We start from the raw sequence: 17,203 nt of genomic DNA on the forward strand, positions 1-17,203 counted from the left end.
TCGCATGGGAAACCTTCAGCCTGTTCCTCCAACCTCCACCAGCACCGCAGAGAGAAGCTCGAGAGCCTGGATGCGAGCAGCCTGCTGAAATGCAGACTTGTGCCTCAGCGCCTGTCCCTTGGGCAGGGGGTGGGGGTGTTTTCTTTTAAATAAATAAATAATGATGCTTCGAGCAGAGACGGTGAAAACGGAAATAAGCAGGAATGCAGAAAGGTCAGTCGCTGACAAGCCCGCTGGGCCAGCGTGCGGCAGCCAGCCCGGCTCCCGGCCCCGCGCCTGCCAGCAGCGCTCCCTCTGCAGAGCGCTTCTATTCAAGGTTGAATAAAAGATTTATATCTTGATGATCTAGCTTCTGCTGAACTTTAACTGAACACCGGGGTGCCTTTAAAGATACAGCCTTACATCCTTCAGTGGGGGTTTGGTAGTTTTTTAGAGGCACTAAGTGAGCCGTGAAGGGAAGGGGTCCCCCTTGATCCCTCTCCCTGCCTGGCCCTCGTCCCGCCGTGCGCCCTGCCGGCTGCTGGCACCTCGCATACCAATGCAGTTATGCACTGTCTGCTGCGGTCCCCCTGCAAGCGGAGGCACCGGGATCCTGGTGTGCAGTCAGCTCCCTCTTCCCGTCACAGTCGCAGCTTCCTCTGCTTCAACAGACGAGCTGACTAAAGCCACTGACGGAAGCTGGCTAACCACAAGTGCTGGGTTTCGGGTTAGCTCTTTTCTAGGTAAAGTTGGAAAAGTCCCTCTTGTAAAGCAAGTATCATTAAATCTCAGACATGGGGGCGACGCTGACCGTCCACGATTGGAAATTTGAAAAAGAGGAAGCAGCGTGGCATGATGCAGATGCAATTCATTCTGAGAAGCGCCCGCTCCTCCCTGCTTCTGCCGAAGAGTTTATTCTAAGAAAGGTTTCTGAGGCAACCTCAGCGTGAGCCATGCCAAGAGATGCATTAGCTCCGCTCCTCGGGCAGGAGGCAGCCGCTAACGGCAGGGACCGGGGCTTGTCCTCACCTCCGGCACCGCCGTGCCGCCGGCCGCCCCAAGGAAGTCACCGCTCCTCTTCTGGTCTCCATTTATTCAGCTACCGCCTAATATTTACGGGGTGCTGAAGGGCGAATTCAATGCTCGTCAAAATAAATCCCTATAGCCTGCCATCGGAAGGCTGCCCAGCAGCCGTCATTTAGTGGGGGAAGGCGGCAGCAGCAATTTTCAGTTTCTGTCTTGTGTCATTGAAAATCATACCCATACACCTAATAAACAGCTTTGTGAAGCGCTTTGAAAATAATTTTTTTTGTTTGTTTGTGGCGAGATGAAACTCCTCTTGGTTCTTTCTTGTGCTTCCTGGAAAAAGCCCCACGTCAGGTTCTGTCCTTCTTCTGCAAAGGGCTCACTGTCACTTCTTCCACACCAAGCCGCACTTCTCTCCTCTCCATGAAGAAGGGCACTTGACAGTGCCCCCCCTCCACACCAAGAGTATTTTCAAACCCTCACATCCACCACGCCTTTAAACAGGAGGCTGATGATTAAGGCTAATGATATAAAAATCTCCTTTTTCACCGTTTCCATAGATTAAATACCTAAGTGGCTTTTGCTCTGGTGCAGAGCAGGGAACCGGGAAGACAGACGCCATTTCCAAAGGTGGAAGATGACCGCATCCCTATATGAAATGACCCCCCCTGTACATCCCAGTGACAGTTCTGCTGCAGCTGACCCACTTGAGCCGAGCGCTGTGTTTACCAGCGGTGCAGTTACCCCACCAAGCATCACCCAGCTTGCCACAACTGAGGCGGACAGCCCTGGTGGGAATCCCTGAAGGCGATCTCCTTACTCTTGCCGAAAGGAGAGTGCCACCTCTCCGCAGCAACCTACTTCTGGCTGTTTGGATCCACATTTTAAGTAGGACGTGTTACACCACGATCAGCTGGGCAGGACAAAACAATTAAGCATGCAAAGGCTGAACAAACAGCTGCTGGTGGCGATGGCTGCAGTCACCCACCTACTCTTGCACAACGCATCCGGCATGGCCCAGGCGGCACAGGGTCACGGGCTGGAGGAGGCGGCAGCGATGACTCAGGGGACGGCCACCTCGCCCCAGCCCCGGGCCACCTCCTCGGCACACACGGCCCCACAGGCCTTTTTTGTGCTGGCCAGCGTTGCAGACTGAGCGGTTTATTTTCCCCAGCGTGTCACCCTCGATGGTTTCCAGTTGGAAACCTTCCCCCTCCCTCCCAGGCGTGTGCTGGCGGTGCCCCAGCAGCAAGGACACGCGCCCACCCTGCAAGCTGCTTTGGGATCCACCCGTATCCCAACGTGTTATGCAAACCATTACACAGAATTGGGCTGAAGTCTTTGCTTCTGTTTTCACCCGCCCCGGCCCTTTTCCTGCCACACGCTCGGCCAAAGTGAAACTCTTGACTTGTTAGTGAGGGTGCTAACCCGATATTCCCAGCACAGATGCCCGCCCAGGTGGTTTATCAGGGAAAACCAAGAACTCGGCCACGTAAGGTTAATGCCAGCAACAGGAGTTTTTTTTCTGCAGCACGCTGTAAGGCACGCCAGCTTGCACACCTCCGGAGGGAAGAGCTTACTAACGCTGTGTGGGGAAGATGAGGTTGACCAACCATTTCTCCCTGTGCAGCTTCTGGTTTGCACCTTAATGCCGATTTCAAGGGTGGAACAAGTTGCTTCGCTATCTAAATGCAAAGCTCGGGACCCGTGCCTATGACACAGTGTTTCCAGCAGCCAAGGGCCTTCTGCCAAACACACCTCTGGCTCTTCTATGCCTCTGCTATTATTTATTGTTTAACCCTGTAATTAAATTGGCTAACTCTGGTAAGGCATCTCAAGATGCAGCTTGTTGGGAAGATACCACCAAATTAAGCACTATCAGCTCCAGTTCAGATCCTGACCTCCCCAGTCCTCCTCCTCTCCCGGCTTGCACCCAGTGTCATTGCGACCAGGAGCCCTGAAACCCCAGTTTCTTCATCTATAACCGAGGAACTGCTTACAAGTTACTTGTACGGGCTGCTCTCTTCTGCGTCTGCAATTGGGTTGGTAAGTATTGATATGACAAGTCTTTTCTATTCGATTTTGCCCCAAAGTACAGGATTTCCAAGTACAAATTACACACGAATGTAACTAAGTTCCTAATACTCTCAGACTGTAATTTCAGCTGTATACACGTCTTTCACCAATGCTGGAATCATTAAGCCCCCTTTGAAACGCTTCGGATTTGAAGCATCATGGCCTGCCACTTCTTATTCCTATAGGTGCTGCAGTTGAAATCCAGTCTCGGCCATCTCCAACCAAACCATATTCGATGTAGAGCCTGGGGACACGGTAACCCTTCAAAGCCATCATCACGCGAGCCTCGCGCAGATCGTGAATCACACACTTCTGCTGAGTTTCAGAGCACAGCAACAATCGTGGCTGGGTGTTTAACTCCTTAGGAGAGGTTTCAAGTCAAACTTGCACTTCTGGAAGAATGTAATTTTAAAAGCCTGACGCTGATGAAACATTGCCTTTGCTTACTAGGAGAGGCTACACCTTGGCAGAAGTTACAGGCTACACTGAACACTCAAAACAGTAATAAGAAATACTTTTCAATTATGGCATGGCATATAGTTCATGACAAAAAGAAAAAAAGCCCAATAGTGTATTTAAATCTCCAGTTTTGTAGGAAGAGGTTAATTAGGGCACAGAAGGAAATCTTTAGCCTTCAATTCCATTCCAAATTTCTTTAAGGATATCTGCACCATCACTCCCATTTATAAATGGTCAAATGACAACACAACCCAGTTGAAGATTCAGGACTCAGCGTGCTTGATCTGGACGTGTGAGCTTGGGCAATCCCTTACACCTCTCTACCTTGCTTTTGTAATAAAGGTTAATGACATGTATCCTGCTTGGTGCAACACTAGATTAAAAAAAATCTATGGAAATTGCAAGAACTAGTTAGGAAGCTTTGTGCTAAAAACTTCCAAACAAGCCTTCATTTTTTAATATGCACATCTGCGTGCATGAAATCACTCACACTGATCAAACGTTGATGTGAAGGTGTATATGCAAATCCCCACGTTAGGGTATGCAAGAGTTGCATATGCAAATATTTGTCCATGCAAGTGACAGCACACTGCAGCTGCATGCGCAGCGGCTTATAAATGCACACAAAACCAAAGTGTATGTGTGGTTTTCTATGTATCGAGCTTCAGAGTAAGAACTTTTACATATTATAAGTGCCTGCAAACAGCTGTTTGTAGCAGACCTTTGCCAAGACTCAGGTGACAGCTGTACTGCTGGGGCTGCTGCTAGCGAGGCTGCCACAGTAACTGCAGGGAAACGCAGAAAACTTAAGAAGAAATTCTCAAGACAGGATGGGTAGATAAGACATTTAAATGAACTACTCTGTAGGGAGTTGCACCGAGTTCACATTAGTCATTTGGGTGGGGATGTCAATGTCTGGCCAACACGATAAGTGGATCCCCCCACCTCCTACACACATGGTATTATTCAGACATCACCTGATCTTCCCTGGTGACTACAAAGCCACCCAGCAGCTGAACCCTATGCCTTTGTTCCTGGGAAACGCAGGAAGCACGGGGCTACCAGCTCTGCAGCACCATTAGCATACTTTCCAGATAAACACTTTTCAAAAGACATTGATCCATCTTGAAGCCTCACTATCTTAAGTGCACATCTGCAGAGATTTAGCCAGATGAACAGAAGCTAGGTCACCAGCAGGGCTTTATAAACACCAGGAATTAAAGACCATCTCTATTACCACCAGATGTTTTCTCACATCCTACAGTACTGCCTGTGCTATTAAACAGATATTAAAAGGTGGCTCAAGAATGCATTTTGAAGATGTGCAGCTTCATGCCAAGCTTCTGTTTGCCATCTCCTGAAATCCAGGAGGTTATCAACCACGCCGGTACTGGTAAGGACTTCAGGACAGCGGATGATTCACTGCAGCAGCTCGGGTGTGTACGCAAGCTCAGCTTCTACATCAAACAGAACCAGCAATCCCATTTCCCCCCTTGCACTGCTCTAGCAATTCCCAGCTAAGATTCTTAAGATATCCTAAGTTTTACATCATACATCACAGCTGGCACATGCTCACCCTAGTGATGAAAGCGAATATTATCCCTATTTACAGGGGGAGAAGCTGGCGATGAATTCCAGGCCTCCTATCAAAAGTCTGGACTTGCAGCTACAAGACCACTGCAGCCTGGCCTCCCACGCGGCGGCACACAAAGACACGGGGCTCCGCAAACACGGGGGAACTTGAACAAAAACAGTCCGAGATTGCAAGCACCAACAGACCCGTATTTGTATCAGAAAAACGTTATGGAAGGTATAGTTACAAATCAGTACTAAAACACAGTAGATTAGATTTTATTTTGTCAGATCACTGTTTTTTTTAGTATTTGTTTTTATCAGGCTTACAGTGTTCAAAATATTTCTAAACCTTAAACTCTGTTTCCAAGTTTAACTGTTGACTTCTTTCTGCATGTTGCGTTTTAACTTAATGAGCTTCTATCCATGAAAAAATATAAAATTCACTAAAGAATTGTAGTTAATCATTGATTTTCAAGGCTGCAATTTCTTTTTATGCTGGGTCAGATTCCTGCAGGCTACGAGATGAATTCGATGAGCAAGATTCAGCTCTGCCATCTCCAGTACAGTGGATGGCCTCAAAATTGCCTTTCTACACACACTATTTTTAGACAAGAAAACATCAAAATTCAAGATCACTCTTAAAGCTTCTGAATATTCACTAACCAGCATAAGTGAAATTGTCCAGGATTCTTCTGATACCATAGTGGTTAAAATATCTTTAAAGCATTGTACAAGCAGCACTGGATGCAACTCACAAGCTGATGGTGAATATAATTTTAGTGTCCTAAATTCGTGGTGTGTGTTTGGTTTTGTTGTTTGGCTTTTTTTTTTTTTTTTTTTTTTTAAATGTTCTATGGTTTTGGAACAACCCACAAATACTAAATGACAGAGGCAATTTAAATTTTTTTTTTTCTTTTTTTACTATTGCCAAAAGGTAGAAATCTGAGAGTTTTCTAAAGATATTCTGTTGGGAGTCAGAGCAAAGGCGAAGCGTATTTGAGGTGTATTTTGTCATCACTGTATGATTTGGAGCACATTATGCTTCCTACCCTCAACTACTAAAAATGGGTATAAATTGCAGTTGAACAATGGTACCGCATAACAGCCCGTGGAAAAGACATGCCCCATCTTTGCCATTATCAAAGATGTTAGAGTGCCACCTTCAGTCTGAAAATGTGGGGAGAAAATCCCTTTTAAATCTAACCATGACATAAGTAGGCCTTCCTGGTAGCTGCAGACATTAAGCAACCACAGGCTCCCATTGGCCCTCTGTACAAACACAAAATAAACCATCACCTCCAACAGGTGAATCTCAGTCTTTGGAACCACTGACATACTCAAGGCTTTCCTTTTGCCTGTCCTTCTAGATTCATGGGACGAAGACAGAAGGCTTGAGTAAAAGATGAACCATGCCCCAAGTTACTCCTACACCTTAGGCAGATTTCTGACTCTTACAGAAGTATTTAAAACAGGTCTGGTAGAGAAATATATTCATCATATTTTACATTCAGATTTTCTAGGGAGAAAAGAATGTTTTTAATATTAAAGGACGAGAAAGAAATTGCTTCTGAGTTCCAGAGTAAGCTTTGCCAGATCATAAGGAGTATGATGACTGCAAAATGCTGCTGAGAACTACCGTGTCAGGGCAGCAGCAGCCCAAGCTGCTCTGGTCATGCCTGTGCCGGGTCATGGCAGACCACTGATGTGCAAAGCAAATTTACTTCCTATTCCACGGCTCATACGGTTACACCACGCTTTCAACAGCACTGCAGTGAGACCCTGCTGTTAGTTCTCAGTTGAAAACTGGCTCATGAAATGCAAAAAACCACCAACTACAAGACATACTCCAAACCTCCACCTAGAGCATATAGTTACCTAAAATTGCATCTGCATGAGACGCTTGGTCTATGCATCATTTATCCATATTCCCATTCAACACATAGTAATTAGCCTTTGCTGACACCTCTATGAATGGGAATTCTGGTAAAAGTTCTCCAGCTTTTGTCTTTATTGCAAACATATTCAGTGACTGTTTTTTGGTTCTTATCTAATTTGAAGTGTTAATCTGAAATAATAATTTGTTAATAAATTGTTCGTTAATTGAAACTTTTTTTTTAAAAACTAGTTTTAACACAACACAAAATCATCTTTTACAAGCAGAAACATTTTAAAGACTACACTGCTTCCCCCTGAAGTAATGCTTGCTGCAGTGGGATAAATAAAGGGAGCAATATAATCAGTCAGACTAGAAAGCAGCAGTGATGTACTTAGTTATCTCACTGTGCTAATCCTCTATCAGGTGACTGCTCACAAGATTTCTTTAAGCCCTCATTACAGAGGCAGAAATCCAGAACTAGGACGTACACTTTAGTGACCCCGAAGTAACGTGTTTAACCTCTAAGATCTTGGTGGGATTTACACGCTGACCAGGCCACAACAAATTGCCTGCTTAAAGGTAGGTTGCACCTCCGTAGCAAAAAAGCTAGAGACAAATAAGAAAAGTATCCTGCTATTTATTTGTCTGAAGGCAGATAAAGAAGTAACTAACTGAAATTTTACAAATCAGAAACAGCTTTTGCTAACCATCCAGAAGACACACAAATTAGTAATTGGGGTTTAGGATCTAACTCCAGGAGCTCTGAACCTGCAGCTTGGCAGAGGCGAGGCTTTAATTCTCTCATTAAAAGGCCTTACAATTGAGTAGATATTAATTTTAGTTTTTTACAATAATAAAATCATATGACAACCAATCCTACAAGTCAGTAAGATATTTATACCAGGAGAGGTTATAACCTGTTTGTTATACTACAGACACTTCCACCAGCTTGAAAATACTCTCCCTTAAACACTAGTTTTCAAAACAGAATAGCTGCTTCTTCACCTGATTTAAAACCATGGAGACTACCTAGCTGTCACTGCTCGCTGCCACCTACTTTGGCATACACACGGGAGTGTTTTAGAGGCTGAGAAGCTGCAGGTACGCAGATGCAAATCGCCGTGTGACTGCGGTGCTGCAGCACATGTCGGCTCCCACGAGTGCCCCTGCCTGCACCATCCATTTGCAGCAAGCTGCAATGTGCTGCCATCAACGCAATGTCTTTTACTGAGTTATCTTGCCAAGAACATCTTAAGTATATTATCTTTAAAAGATGCTTCTAAAAGGAAAGGCATTGGATTAAGCCTATTATTGTAGAAAAAGTCTTACTCCAAGTTTTTGCTTACAAAATAAATAAAATACAGAGTACTAAATTTAGCAACCATGCCAGTAGGTTGGTCTAATCTAGGAAAAAGAAAGCAGAACTCCAAACTCACCTTGATCATTTCTGCCACGTAACTTTCTGGTCCTGTATATTCTGTTGAATCTTTTACTTTCACTAACACAATAAAGCACAAATAATGCCACATGTTGTGCTCTTCTTTAATGTGCTCTTCAAATGTGACTGTCTTGTTATCAAACTTATCTCTTTCCAAACCTACAAGAGTGACACATAAATAACCCTTAGTATTTATGAACTGGTACTACGAAAATGAGCTCTAAGAACAAAACTTGTTTCTACAGTCTGCTGCACGTCGTAACAGTCACAATCATTCTTAAATGAACACTGAGTAACAGGGATAAACTCTCTAACAAATGGCCACAACGTAGTGAGAAGAGGAAAGAAGGCATAACAAGTACCGCTCACACTTATTATACATAACAGAAAACTTTTGGTTAAAAAAATGCAATCAGTTTGTTGGATTTCATAACTCATCTCCTATTTTTAGGCAAAATGATACCAAATGCAACATTTGCTTTGCAGCAAACTTCCAAAGGTTACTTCTGCCAGTATGTGTGTTATGCAACTTCTGCATGACCATCTCATTTAACCGCACCGGCCTCAAAGGCTCGGCAGCTTAATTCCCAATCTGATGGGAAAAACTTTCACAGGCACTACTCAACGCTTGGCAGCCTTGGAAAAAATGACTGTTTATAAAAAATCTCTCGCATTCCAATAGGAAACTATTCTTTGAAGCACAGGAGAAACAGAAACTAAGGATTTGAGGAAAAAACGGTATACGGAGCATACATTCCCCATCTCTTCCTGCTGCCAAGCTCCTACGCACGTGGTACCCAAGAATATCAACTAGCTGAGGAACGCAAGGTAAGAACAGCCAGTAATTCAAGACTCCTGTTTCCTGCTAGGTTGCAGCTACCTTGGACTTTGACAGAGTAACCCCTTATTCTTAAGTGTGTTTCTACACTTACCACAAATAAAGCAAGTCGTTTTTAAAATTTCTTCTTTCTTCTGTTTTTCACTCCTTAAATCAGCAAAAGTGTCAATGATCACACCAAATATCAGGTTAAGGACAATAATGATGACCATGAAGAAGAATAACAGATCATATATCACTCTAGCAGCAAAGAGAGGTTCCTGCAAGATATATATTTTAATAATTAACAACTCAAATACATGCATATCTAACCCTTACCATGCCTTTCTCAGTTCAGCAGAATACGCTGCCCCACAATCCCTCCCCTTAGAATCTCCATTTATGTTCTCCAATGATCGCTTACAACTCAAAACATTAAGTGAAACTAAAATGCAAGATTACTGAAAGAAAAGCCAAATTAGTCAGCTACCACTATGCGATCTCTAGAGAGTTGCTCTTTCTGCTTACTGTGTCCAAGTCTGTCCTCTCTCACACACACTGAAATTTGTTCTTTCCTCACCTCCGCCCAAATTATGTCCTTATATTAATCTGCTTATATATCAATATAGTATCAGTGCTGACCATAAAGTCTTTTACTGGAATTTAATAGTATTCATTTCACTTATGCTAACAACCATGTATGTGGACATTAAGTTGGACTTCTCGGTACCCATTTCATATTTATTGCAGGCCTGAATACCTGAATACCTAATCCCCAGCCCCCGTTTTCAGAATCATCCTGCCAGTTGGGTGCCAAGTTTTTATTAAGAATTATGTAATTTTTAAACCACTGTAAGCTGAAAATAAGGCTAAATATTAGAAAACAATTTGAAATTGCACACAATACAGAAAAGCATTCACTCTGACCAAGACTGCTCCTTTGCCCTCTAACATGGTTTTGGGGAATGACCAGAGAGAGGAGAGCCTGAGACTCAAATGGGCACAAACAGCTAAAGAAGCAGCTATATGGGCAGCTTTGGGTATTATGAAAAACTCCTGCTGCTTTGACTGGTCCTCGCTCTCTGATGATGGCTCCAAACAACATCCTTACTTCCCACAGTCCCAGCTCCAACCATCTTGGTCCCTGTCCTCTCATCCATTCCCTGTTTTACACATCTTACCTTTCCCTAGGGATGCTCTCCACAGAAACTCATGCCACCAGCATGGTATCAGCTACCATTGCATTTTCATTCTGCTACCTCATGTTACTCTTTCACTAGCTTGTACTTATTTCTTCAGATCCTGAACTCCCAAAGCACAGACTGTTGACTCCACCATTTCTGTTCTTTTGGGCCCCATCTGGACAGCCCTCAAGCTAAAAAAGCCCTAAAAAAAGGATGGCTAGAAGCTTGTTTGAACTGTCTGCTGCTTAATCTGATCCTACAGAGATTTAACTATATTACACAGAGAGAAAGTGTGGTCCCTTCTAGTCGCGATGTATCCTACATCTGTTTAAAGGGAGCGTATACACATTTTCCCCAGCAGAACTAGATCCCCGGCCCTACATGGTTATCACTCTTCCGCCCCCATTCAGTGATAATTTACCTCTTTGGATGGTTTCCTGAGCACATCACCTACTCCACCCCCACTCCTGAGCCCATGACTCAGTACAGTAACAATGCACATCAGTAATGTCTCGCACGTATGCTCTTTATTCTCTTCCTCCATTTCTCCAGCAATCAGTTCTGTTAACACAGCAAGCAAAGACACGTTTCAAAGGCAAGATGATCAGTTTTAAATAATTCTCTCCATTCTTTGCTGGTTATGCTCTTTCTTCCCTTTGCAAAATCTGCCAGATTTCCAGCTAGCGTTGCAAATCTCCTTAGCTCTTGCAGAGAGCCGACCATCGGAGCAGGTCTCTGCTCTGGCTCCAGCCTGGCCTCCTCTCCCCACCAGCAGAGTTTACTTTTGTGCTTGAACTGCTGTCTTCGACTTGGTTAAATATCTCTTTCCATTTCTGTTAGCAGGCATAGCTCAGATCACCAGATGCCTGTTTATACAGAATCATAGCTTTTTGACAGCTCAGAGGACAAAGTGTTGCCTCTTACACTCTCCCTTGGTGCCTAACAGATTGCACAGCCTTTGGGCTGCACTCAAAATGGCAACTTCGACTTGTATTTTTCAAATGGCTAAAATATCACGGCTTATGGAAACAGCATTTTACTAAAAAAGTAACACACTTTTTTGACCCTCTCCATTTGGCTGAAGCCCCCAACTTCACTGTTTCAGTTGCAGAACTGCTAGAATTAGTTACCTAATTTCATATACTCTCCCTGTACCTATTAGAAGTCTCATGACTTTCATTTCATCATAAAAATGCTCATGAGCGGATCCCACCTTCCCACAGACAGCCTTAGAAAGGCCCCACGCAATCCAGAAATAGCCAAAAGCCAAGATGGTAGAGAAATGGCCAAAGATTTGGGCATCATTAATATCCCTGGCCACATAAGACCCTGATATCAGGTTGATTATTTATGGTATAAAAACATCTCTGGAGTTTCCTTTCTGCAGCCAGAGTGTATAAAGACAAAGCAGCACACTCCTACTAAAGCCGAATAAAGCAGCTGTTCTTGTATCAATGTTGAACCTTAGTTTATCAAAGAGGACACTTGAGCACAACAGAGCCATCTCCTCTTGCGAGCACGGGCTCGCGGCCATTATTGACCTTTGAAACATTTGACCATGTAAGAGCTCCACTTCTAAGAGAAATAGTGGTGTTCTGTCTGGCTCTCACAGCCAGCATCATAAATCCCCAAGAAGTAAATTACATTTTCTAGAAAATAAAACTGAAATATTTCAATACCCAGTCTGAGGCTGGCGATTATGCTACAAGTAATATCTCACATGCACTTCTTTGATCTCAAAAACCCCCAAACTACACTGTCTACTTCATCAATTCATCGAGTACTTCCTGCCATGATATTAAAAAGTTTCCTTAGTTAGCTAGATTGAATAATGCTGACAATAAACGATGTTCTGCTCCATATTTCACAGGGTATTATCCTCTGAGATCACATTTGATAGCCTAATGTTTTAAAATAATAAACTTTGCAGAGGTAAACTGCATCACATCCTTCTCAAATTGGTAAGGCAGAAAATTAAAGGATATGACTGTTTTATCAAAGTATGGTTCAGTTCTAAGTTCCTCTAGTTTAATCACTTCATGTAACAAGTGTCATTTATGCTGTTGCCCTAAATTAATCCTTTTTCAAGTTAGTCTCGTGATAGCTTTGATCCCAAATTTATTACACAGGATTTTTAAAGAAATTAATTTTTTTTTAAATTTAAGGATGAGAGTTATGAATTCAACAGCAGATACTTACGGTCTGAAGGAATGATTGAAGAACAGTTTTCACTGCTACCTGCTTTGCATACATCTGAATAGAGAAACTCTCCAGTCATGGTCTCACCTGGTTCTGTGCGATCTAAAAACAAGAGGTGATGAATCAAATGGATACTTTAACGTTTGTACGTTTTGCAAGATTACTTCTCAGATACTAAGGTACCCCATCATATTCAGTGTGCAATTACTAGGTAGATTTAGAATAGTATATTATCCTGGAGTTTAGAAGGGCACAGTACTTTGTGATTTACACATTCAGGAATTTTAAATTCAAACATAAAATTCTTCTTATTTCTATGAATTAAAGACCAAAGTTGTGCATTTATTTTGCATCAGCTCCAAAGCTGAGAGACTAATTGAAATTGTTCCAAAAATACTATGTTCTAGTGCACAGTGAATTTTCAAGGTGCCTTGAAAACCTGCCTTTCAATGCCTTGCAAGTTCAAAACAAACCTACTGCCACATTGTAAGACATCTTTGGCATTTCTCCAGCTGCATGGAAACGTGAAATAATAGGGTCAGTGAGGTTTGGGTCTCTCACGGGGTTGGCAGTAAAATTAGAAAAAATAGAGGGAATGTCAAATAATATTTGTCTGACTAGCTCAAGTGTCAGAGGAAGAAACCAAGGCAAACCCCAAACCTCTCCTCTAACAAATTTCATTTCTGTGCTTCCCACCCACTGAGTTAGTTGCTTGATGCTGCAGGGTGGTAAAAAACCCCCAAATTTTAACTTAAAACAAGCAATCTAAGGTCAGCACAGAGAAGTCTGCTACGGAATTTAAACTGTAGCAAGTATTTGAGGCAGGTTAATACAGTCTTTAAAAACTATGAGCAAACCAGAGTTAGAGAGATAAACCTCTACTTCACAGGAGCATCTCTTTGATGCCCTTTGATGCCCATCATATATATTCAGTCTCTTATTTCAGATAAAATATTAATTTTTGTTACATTGAAATTAAACCCCACCATTAAATGCCAATATAAGCATTCAAATTCTGGCAAACCGAGGCGGAACTGAATTCGCCCAGTGCAGAGCCTTCTCCATGATGGCCTACCTAAAGTCTGCTTGTAATTAAACTGGGGGAGGGAGTAGGTGTAGCTGAATTAGATAATCTCAACTGTTTTAGCAAACAGTGAGAGGAGAAATCTCAACTGTGTGCAAAAGAGCCCAAGCGCTATCTCCAGGGGTTCTTCCTCCCCATCCCTCTTTATGCTGCAGCAGATTGCAGCGTCTTGTAAAAATACTGGGGTATCCGTTTACCCCAATCACTTTGGGTTTTTTAAATTTTATTTTCTATTTAAACAGTGTCCTTTGTAAGAAAGAAATTGTCAGACTGGTGAGGTAATCAGCATGTCTTCCAAAAGGAGACACTCAGCACACCCCGCGGAACAAAAGCCCAATACTTTCTTCAACACAAACCGTTGAAAGGAGGCACTGGTACCAACCTGGCAATAATGTTTCATTAGGGAGCTTGTCTACTTCCAGGATGAAGTCATCTTTGAAGAAGAGGTACCCCACTATGGAGAACAGGTAGACCAAGATGAGAGCGAGAACAGCAGTCAGGATGATAGAACGTCCATTGCGAGTGACACTCTTGATGACGTTCAGCAAGGTCTCTTCTCGGTACACCAAGTCAAAGAGCTGGAGGACAACGAACAAAAAAAAAGGCTGTTTCTCACATGTACTACCAATACCACTGGTGGCATGCTACATGTTGCCATGACCTGGGGCAGCATGTTAACGATACCGATCTGATGTTTTAAAGAGCTTTTTTTTTTCCTTTTTATAGTTACCTGAAATTTAACATATTGGCAAAGAAAAATAGAGCAGGAAGCGAGGAAGACAGGGTCCCTCACCCCCACTGTGCCAGTCTTGTGCCATGCGCTTTGAAACACAAAGAACGGAGGCAGCTGTACCCTCCTCTTCACCTGCACTTCATGGACTCCGGTGCTGAGCAGCAGCATGGGAAGAAGTTCCTACCTGGTGTGAGGGCAGGTATTCTCGCTTAAGTGCTAGATATACAGTACGTGCATTAAACAACGATGCTAACACATACTGTTGCATCTTTTTTTTTAGTACTATCTGCCCCATCACAATCTCAAAACAGCTCATTTCAAAATGCAATTGGCTATTTCCTTTAAGTCTTAGTTTATTGAGTGTATAATTAAATGAGCAATATTTTTTGCCCAAATTCTCTGTTTAAATTTCTTTACAGATGTTTCCTTCAATTTTCACTCCTCTGGGTCTGTGACAATTCACCAGCACAGCCCAGGCAGGTGGCTGGCTATGCTGGTTGACAGTGAGAGGACAGATACTGTTAAATTGGACCTACATGAATATAGAAAATAACCAATTCAGTTACCAGAGGATGTAGCAAGCATCAAACAAAGAGACAAAAATAGAGTGTTCTGAATGGGATTTAAGGTTTGCTTTAAAGTGTTTTCCCCACCAACACTAGTTATACTCCTTCAGTGCTTATTCTTGTAAGTATTGTGCTCTGCAAGATGAATTCCACCCCAAACAGAAAAAACACATATGCCAGGCATCCGTGTCAGTCATGTGAGGTTTGAAGTCTAGCTACAGCTAAGGAGACACTCCAGAGTTAACCAACTGCTCAGAAAGCAGGGACGCGATGTTATAGTTATTGACAATAACAGAGTAAGCCATCTTGAAGACTGTGTGCCTCTTACTCATAGCATGGTAACTCCAAAAGTGCCCACTGTTCAGCTAACATTTCTATGGCTAGATTTTTCAATGATTTTTTTTTTCTTTATATGACCTTTAGAAGGCTTAAACCTTCACCAGGTGTGGTGTGGCGTCACAACATTTTAAATTGTTTTATTATCTTGGAAGTCAGAGCAGGATCACAAGCAATACATCTAACCTAGAAAACCTGTACCTTAGAAGTCGAGAAGAGGGGTAACACAGAGAGAAATGCTAAAAATCTTCATTGCAACTGCATACACATTTACTGTAATGAGCAATTTTAACTAAATTTAACTTTAAACACGTCCTGTAGAATATACTTCAAAAGAACAAAAAAGTCTCCGCTTGTCTGTAGAAATCGGGAAGAAGAGCTGTGGCAGGAGTCCCGTAGCCTCCCACCGTAACTTCTCCCAAGCAAAATCTCCAGAGCGCCTGTACAACAGTTGCCCAGTAGCAAAACAGAAAGCAAATGGTGTATGACACATCTAGATGTGCCTGAGATGGGACTTTGCAAACACATTGACACAAAAACATTCTGAGGGCAAAGTGAATACCTACCAACAAACTATAAAAGAATTCATGTACGAAGAGCCCCAGAGCACAAATCAGAAGGTACAGCAGGTGATAAAGAAACTCTACGTCCATGATCATTGCCTTGTATCCTCTAGTGAAGGTTCCACAGTTACCCACAAAACTCATCAGAAAAATGATTTTGTTACAAACCTAAGGAAAGATTAACCATAAATTAGTTACAACACGTGTCTTTCAGGAAAAAAAGGCAATTTTTCAAAGCTGGAGATAACTCGGCTCCATGATGATATCAATAACCGTGCTGAATTGTCTGTTACACAACAGCACTTTACATGTCAGTCAAAACCTGCTTTCTGTTGCATTTTCTGCACAGCTGAGACAGTGAGCCAAAACTAAAACTGCACATCTAATAAGACATGTGCGCTGACTCCTGTCTCCAGCTTGTTGTCGAAGGGCATCAAGACTAAGATTTAAAGAAGAAAGTAAAAACACTCCCTGGTGTGAGAGGTAAACCTTCCTAAAAAGAAACCAACCCTGTTCTAAGCATGGCACTTTCTGCAGTCAAGTAACTCTCCAGCCTACAGCAACACTTACTGAAACACCCCCTATTGCTTGCTAATAAGCAAGTGCTCCAGATTCCCTCAGCAATTCAGTCTCGGATCATGCACCCAGTAATCCTCCTGTGTAGCACCAGCAGGAAGGCTGCCTTCAACTTACCTGGAACCTGTTAAATGCTACAATTACCAGTAACAACAACAACCACCCTCACAATGCAACTCTGACTCTGTAGTACACGGCACTCAGTGACGTATTTTGAAGACAAGGAGTGCTATTAAATGATGCACTTGAAAGCTGGGCACCTCGTAATAAAGACAAGTACTTTGAGAAGACGCATCTTTGCACAGCTCCTGCTGACTCAGTCAGAGAGAAACACTTTTGGCTTACTTGCCAGAAGAGACCACAAGTATCCGGGTTTGAGCGTTAATGAAGTTCTCCGGTGGCTCAGCTTACATGCTCAGTCCACACATTACTGTAGCAAAACTGCTTAGTGTCAGCTTTTGGCTGGCAGGTAGACTGCAGACAGACATTTGGGAAATGCATCGTTTAGTGAATCTTACACAACCCCGAAAATACTGTAGCTTAGTCACTGAACGGGAGACAGGTTTGAGCGAATAACCGTGTACTTTAGGGTCACAGAGACTTCTTTGCATTTATGGCTGGAGTGGGATCTGTTTCTAGACTCTGGCCAAACTGAGTGGAATCTTCGAGGTCTCCAGCCTGGGGAACCAGGATTATATGAACAGCAGCAAAGCACT

At 43.0% G+C, this 17,203-nt stretch overlaps 1 protein-coding gene across 1 annotated transcript in view; it reads right to left on the reverse strand.

Annotated features, from left to right (window-relative positions):
* ITPR1 (inositol 1,4,5-trisphosphate receptor type 1) overlaps positions 1 to 17,203 on the reverse strand; it is a 188,377-nt gene that overhangs the window by 9,558 nt on the left and 161,616 nt on the right. The window contains exons 54-59 of the mRNA XM_075158588.1: positions 15,915 to 16,079; positions 14,096 to 14,291; positions 12,630 to 12,731; positions 10,852 to 10,991; positions 9,362 to 9,527; positions 8,428 to 8,588 (exon numbers count right to left, since the gene is read on the reverse strand). Coding sequence (XP_075014689.1) covers positions 8,428 to 8,588; positions 9,362 to 9,527; positions 10,852 to 10,991; positions 12,630 to 12,731; positions 14,096 to 14,291; positions 15,915 to 16,079 — 930 coding nt within the window. The remainder of the gene's footprint in view (positions 1 to 8,427; positions 8,589 to 9,361; positions 9,528 to 10,851; positions 10,992 to 12,629; positions 12,732 to 14,095; positions 14,292 to 15,914; positions 16,080 to 17,203) is intronic.

The sequence above is a fragment of the Calonectris borealis genome, chromosome 10, assembly GCF_964195595.1.
Source record: "Calonectris borealis chromosome 10, bCalBor7.hap1.2, whole genome shotgun sequence".
NCBI lineage: Eukaryota > Metazoa > Chordata > Aves > Procellariiformes > Procellariidae > Calonectris > Calonectris borealis.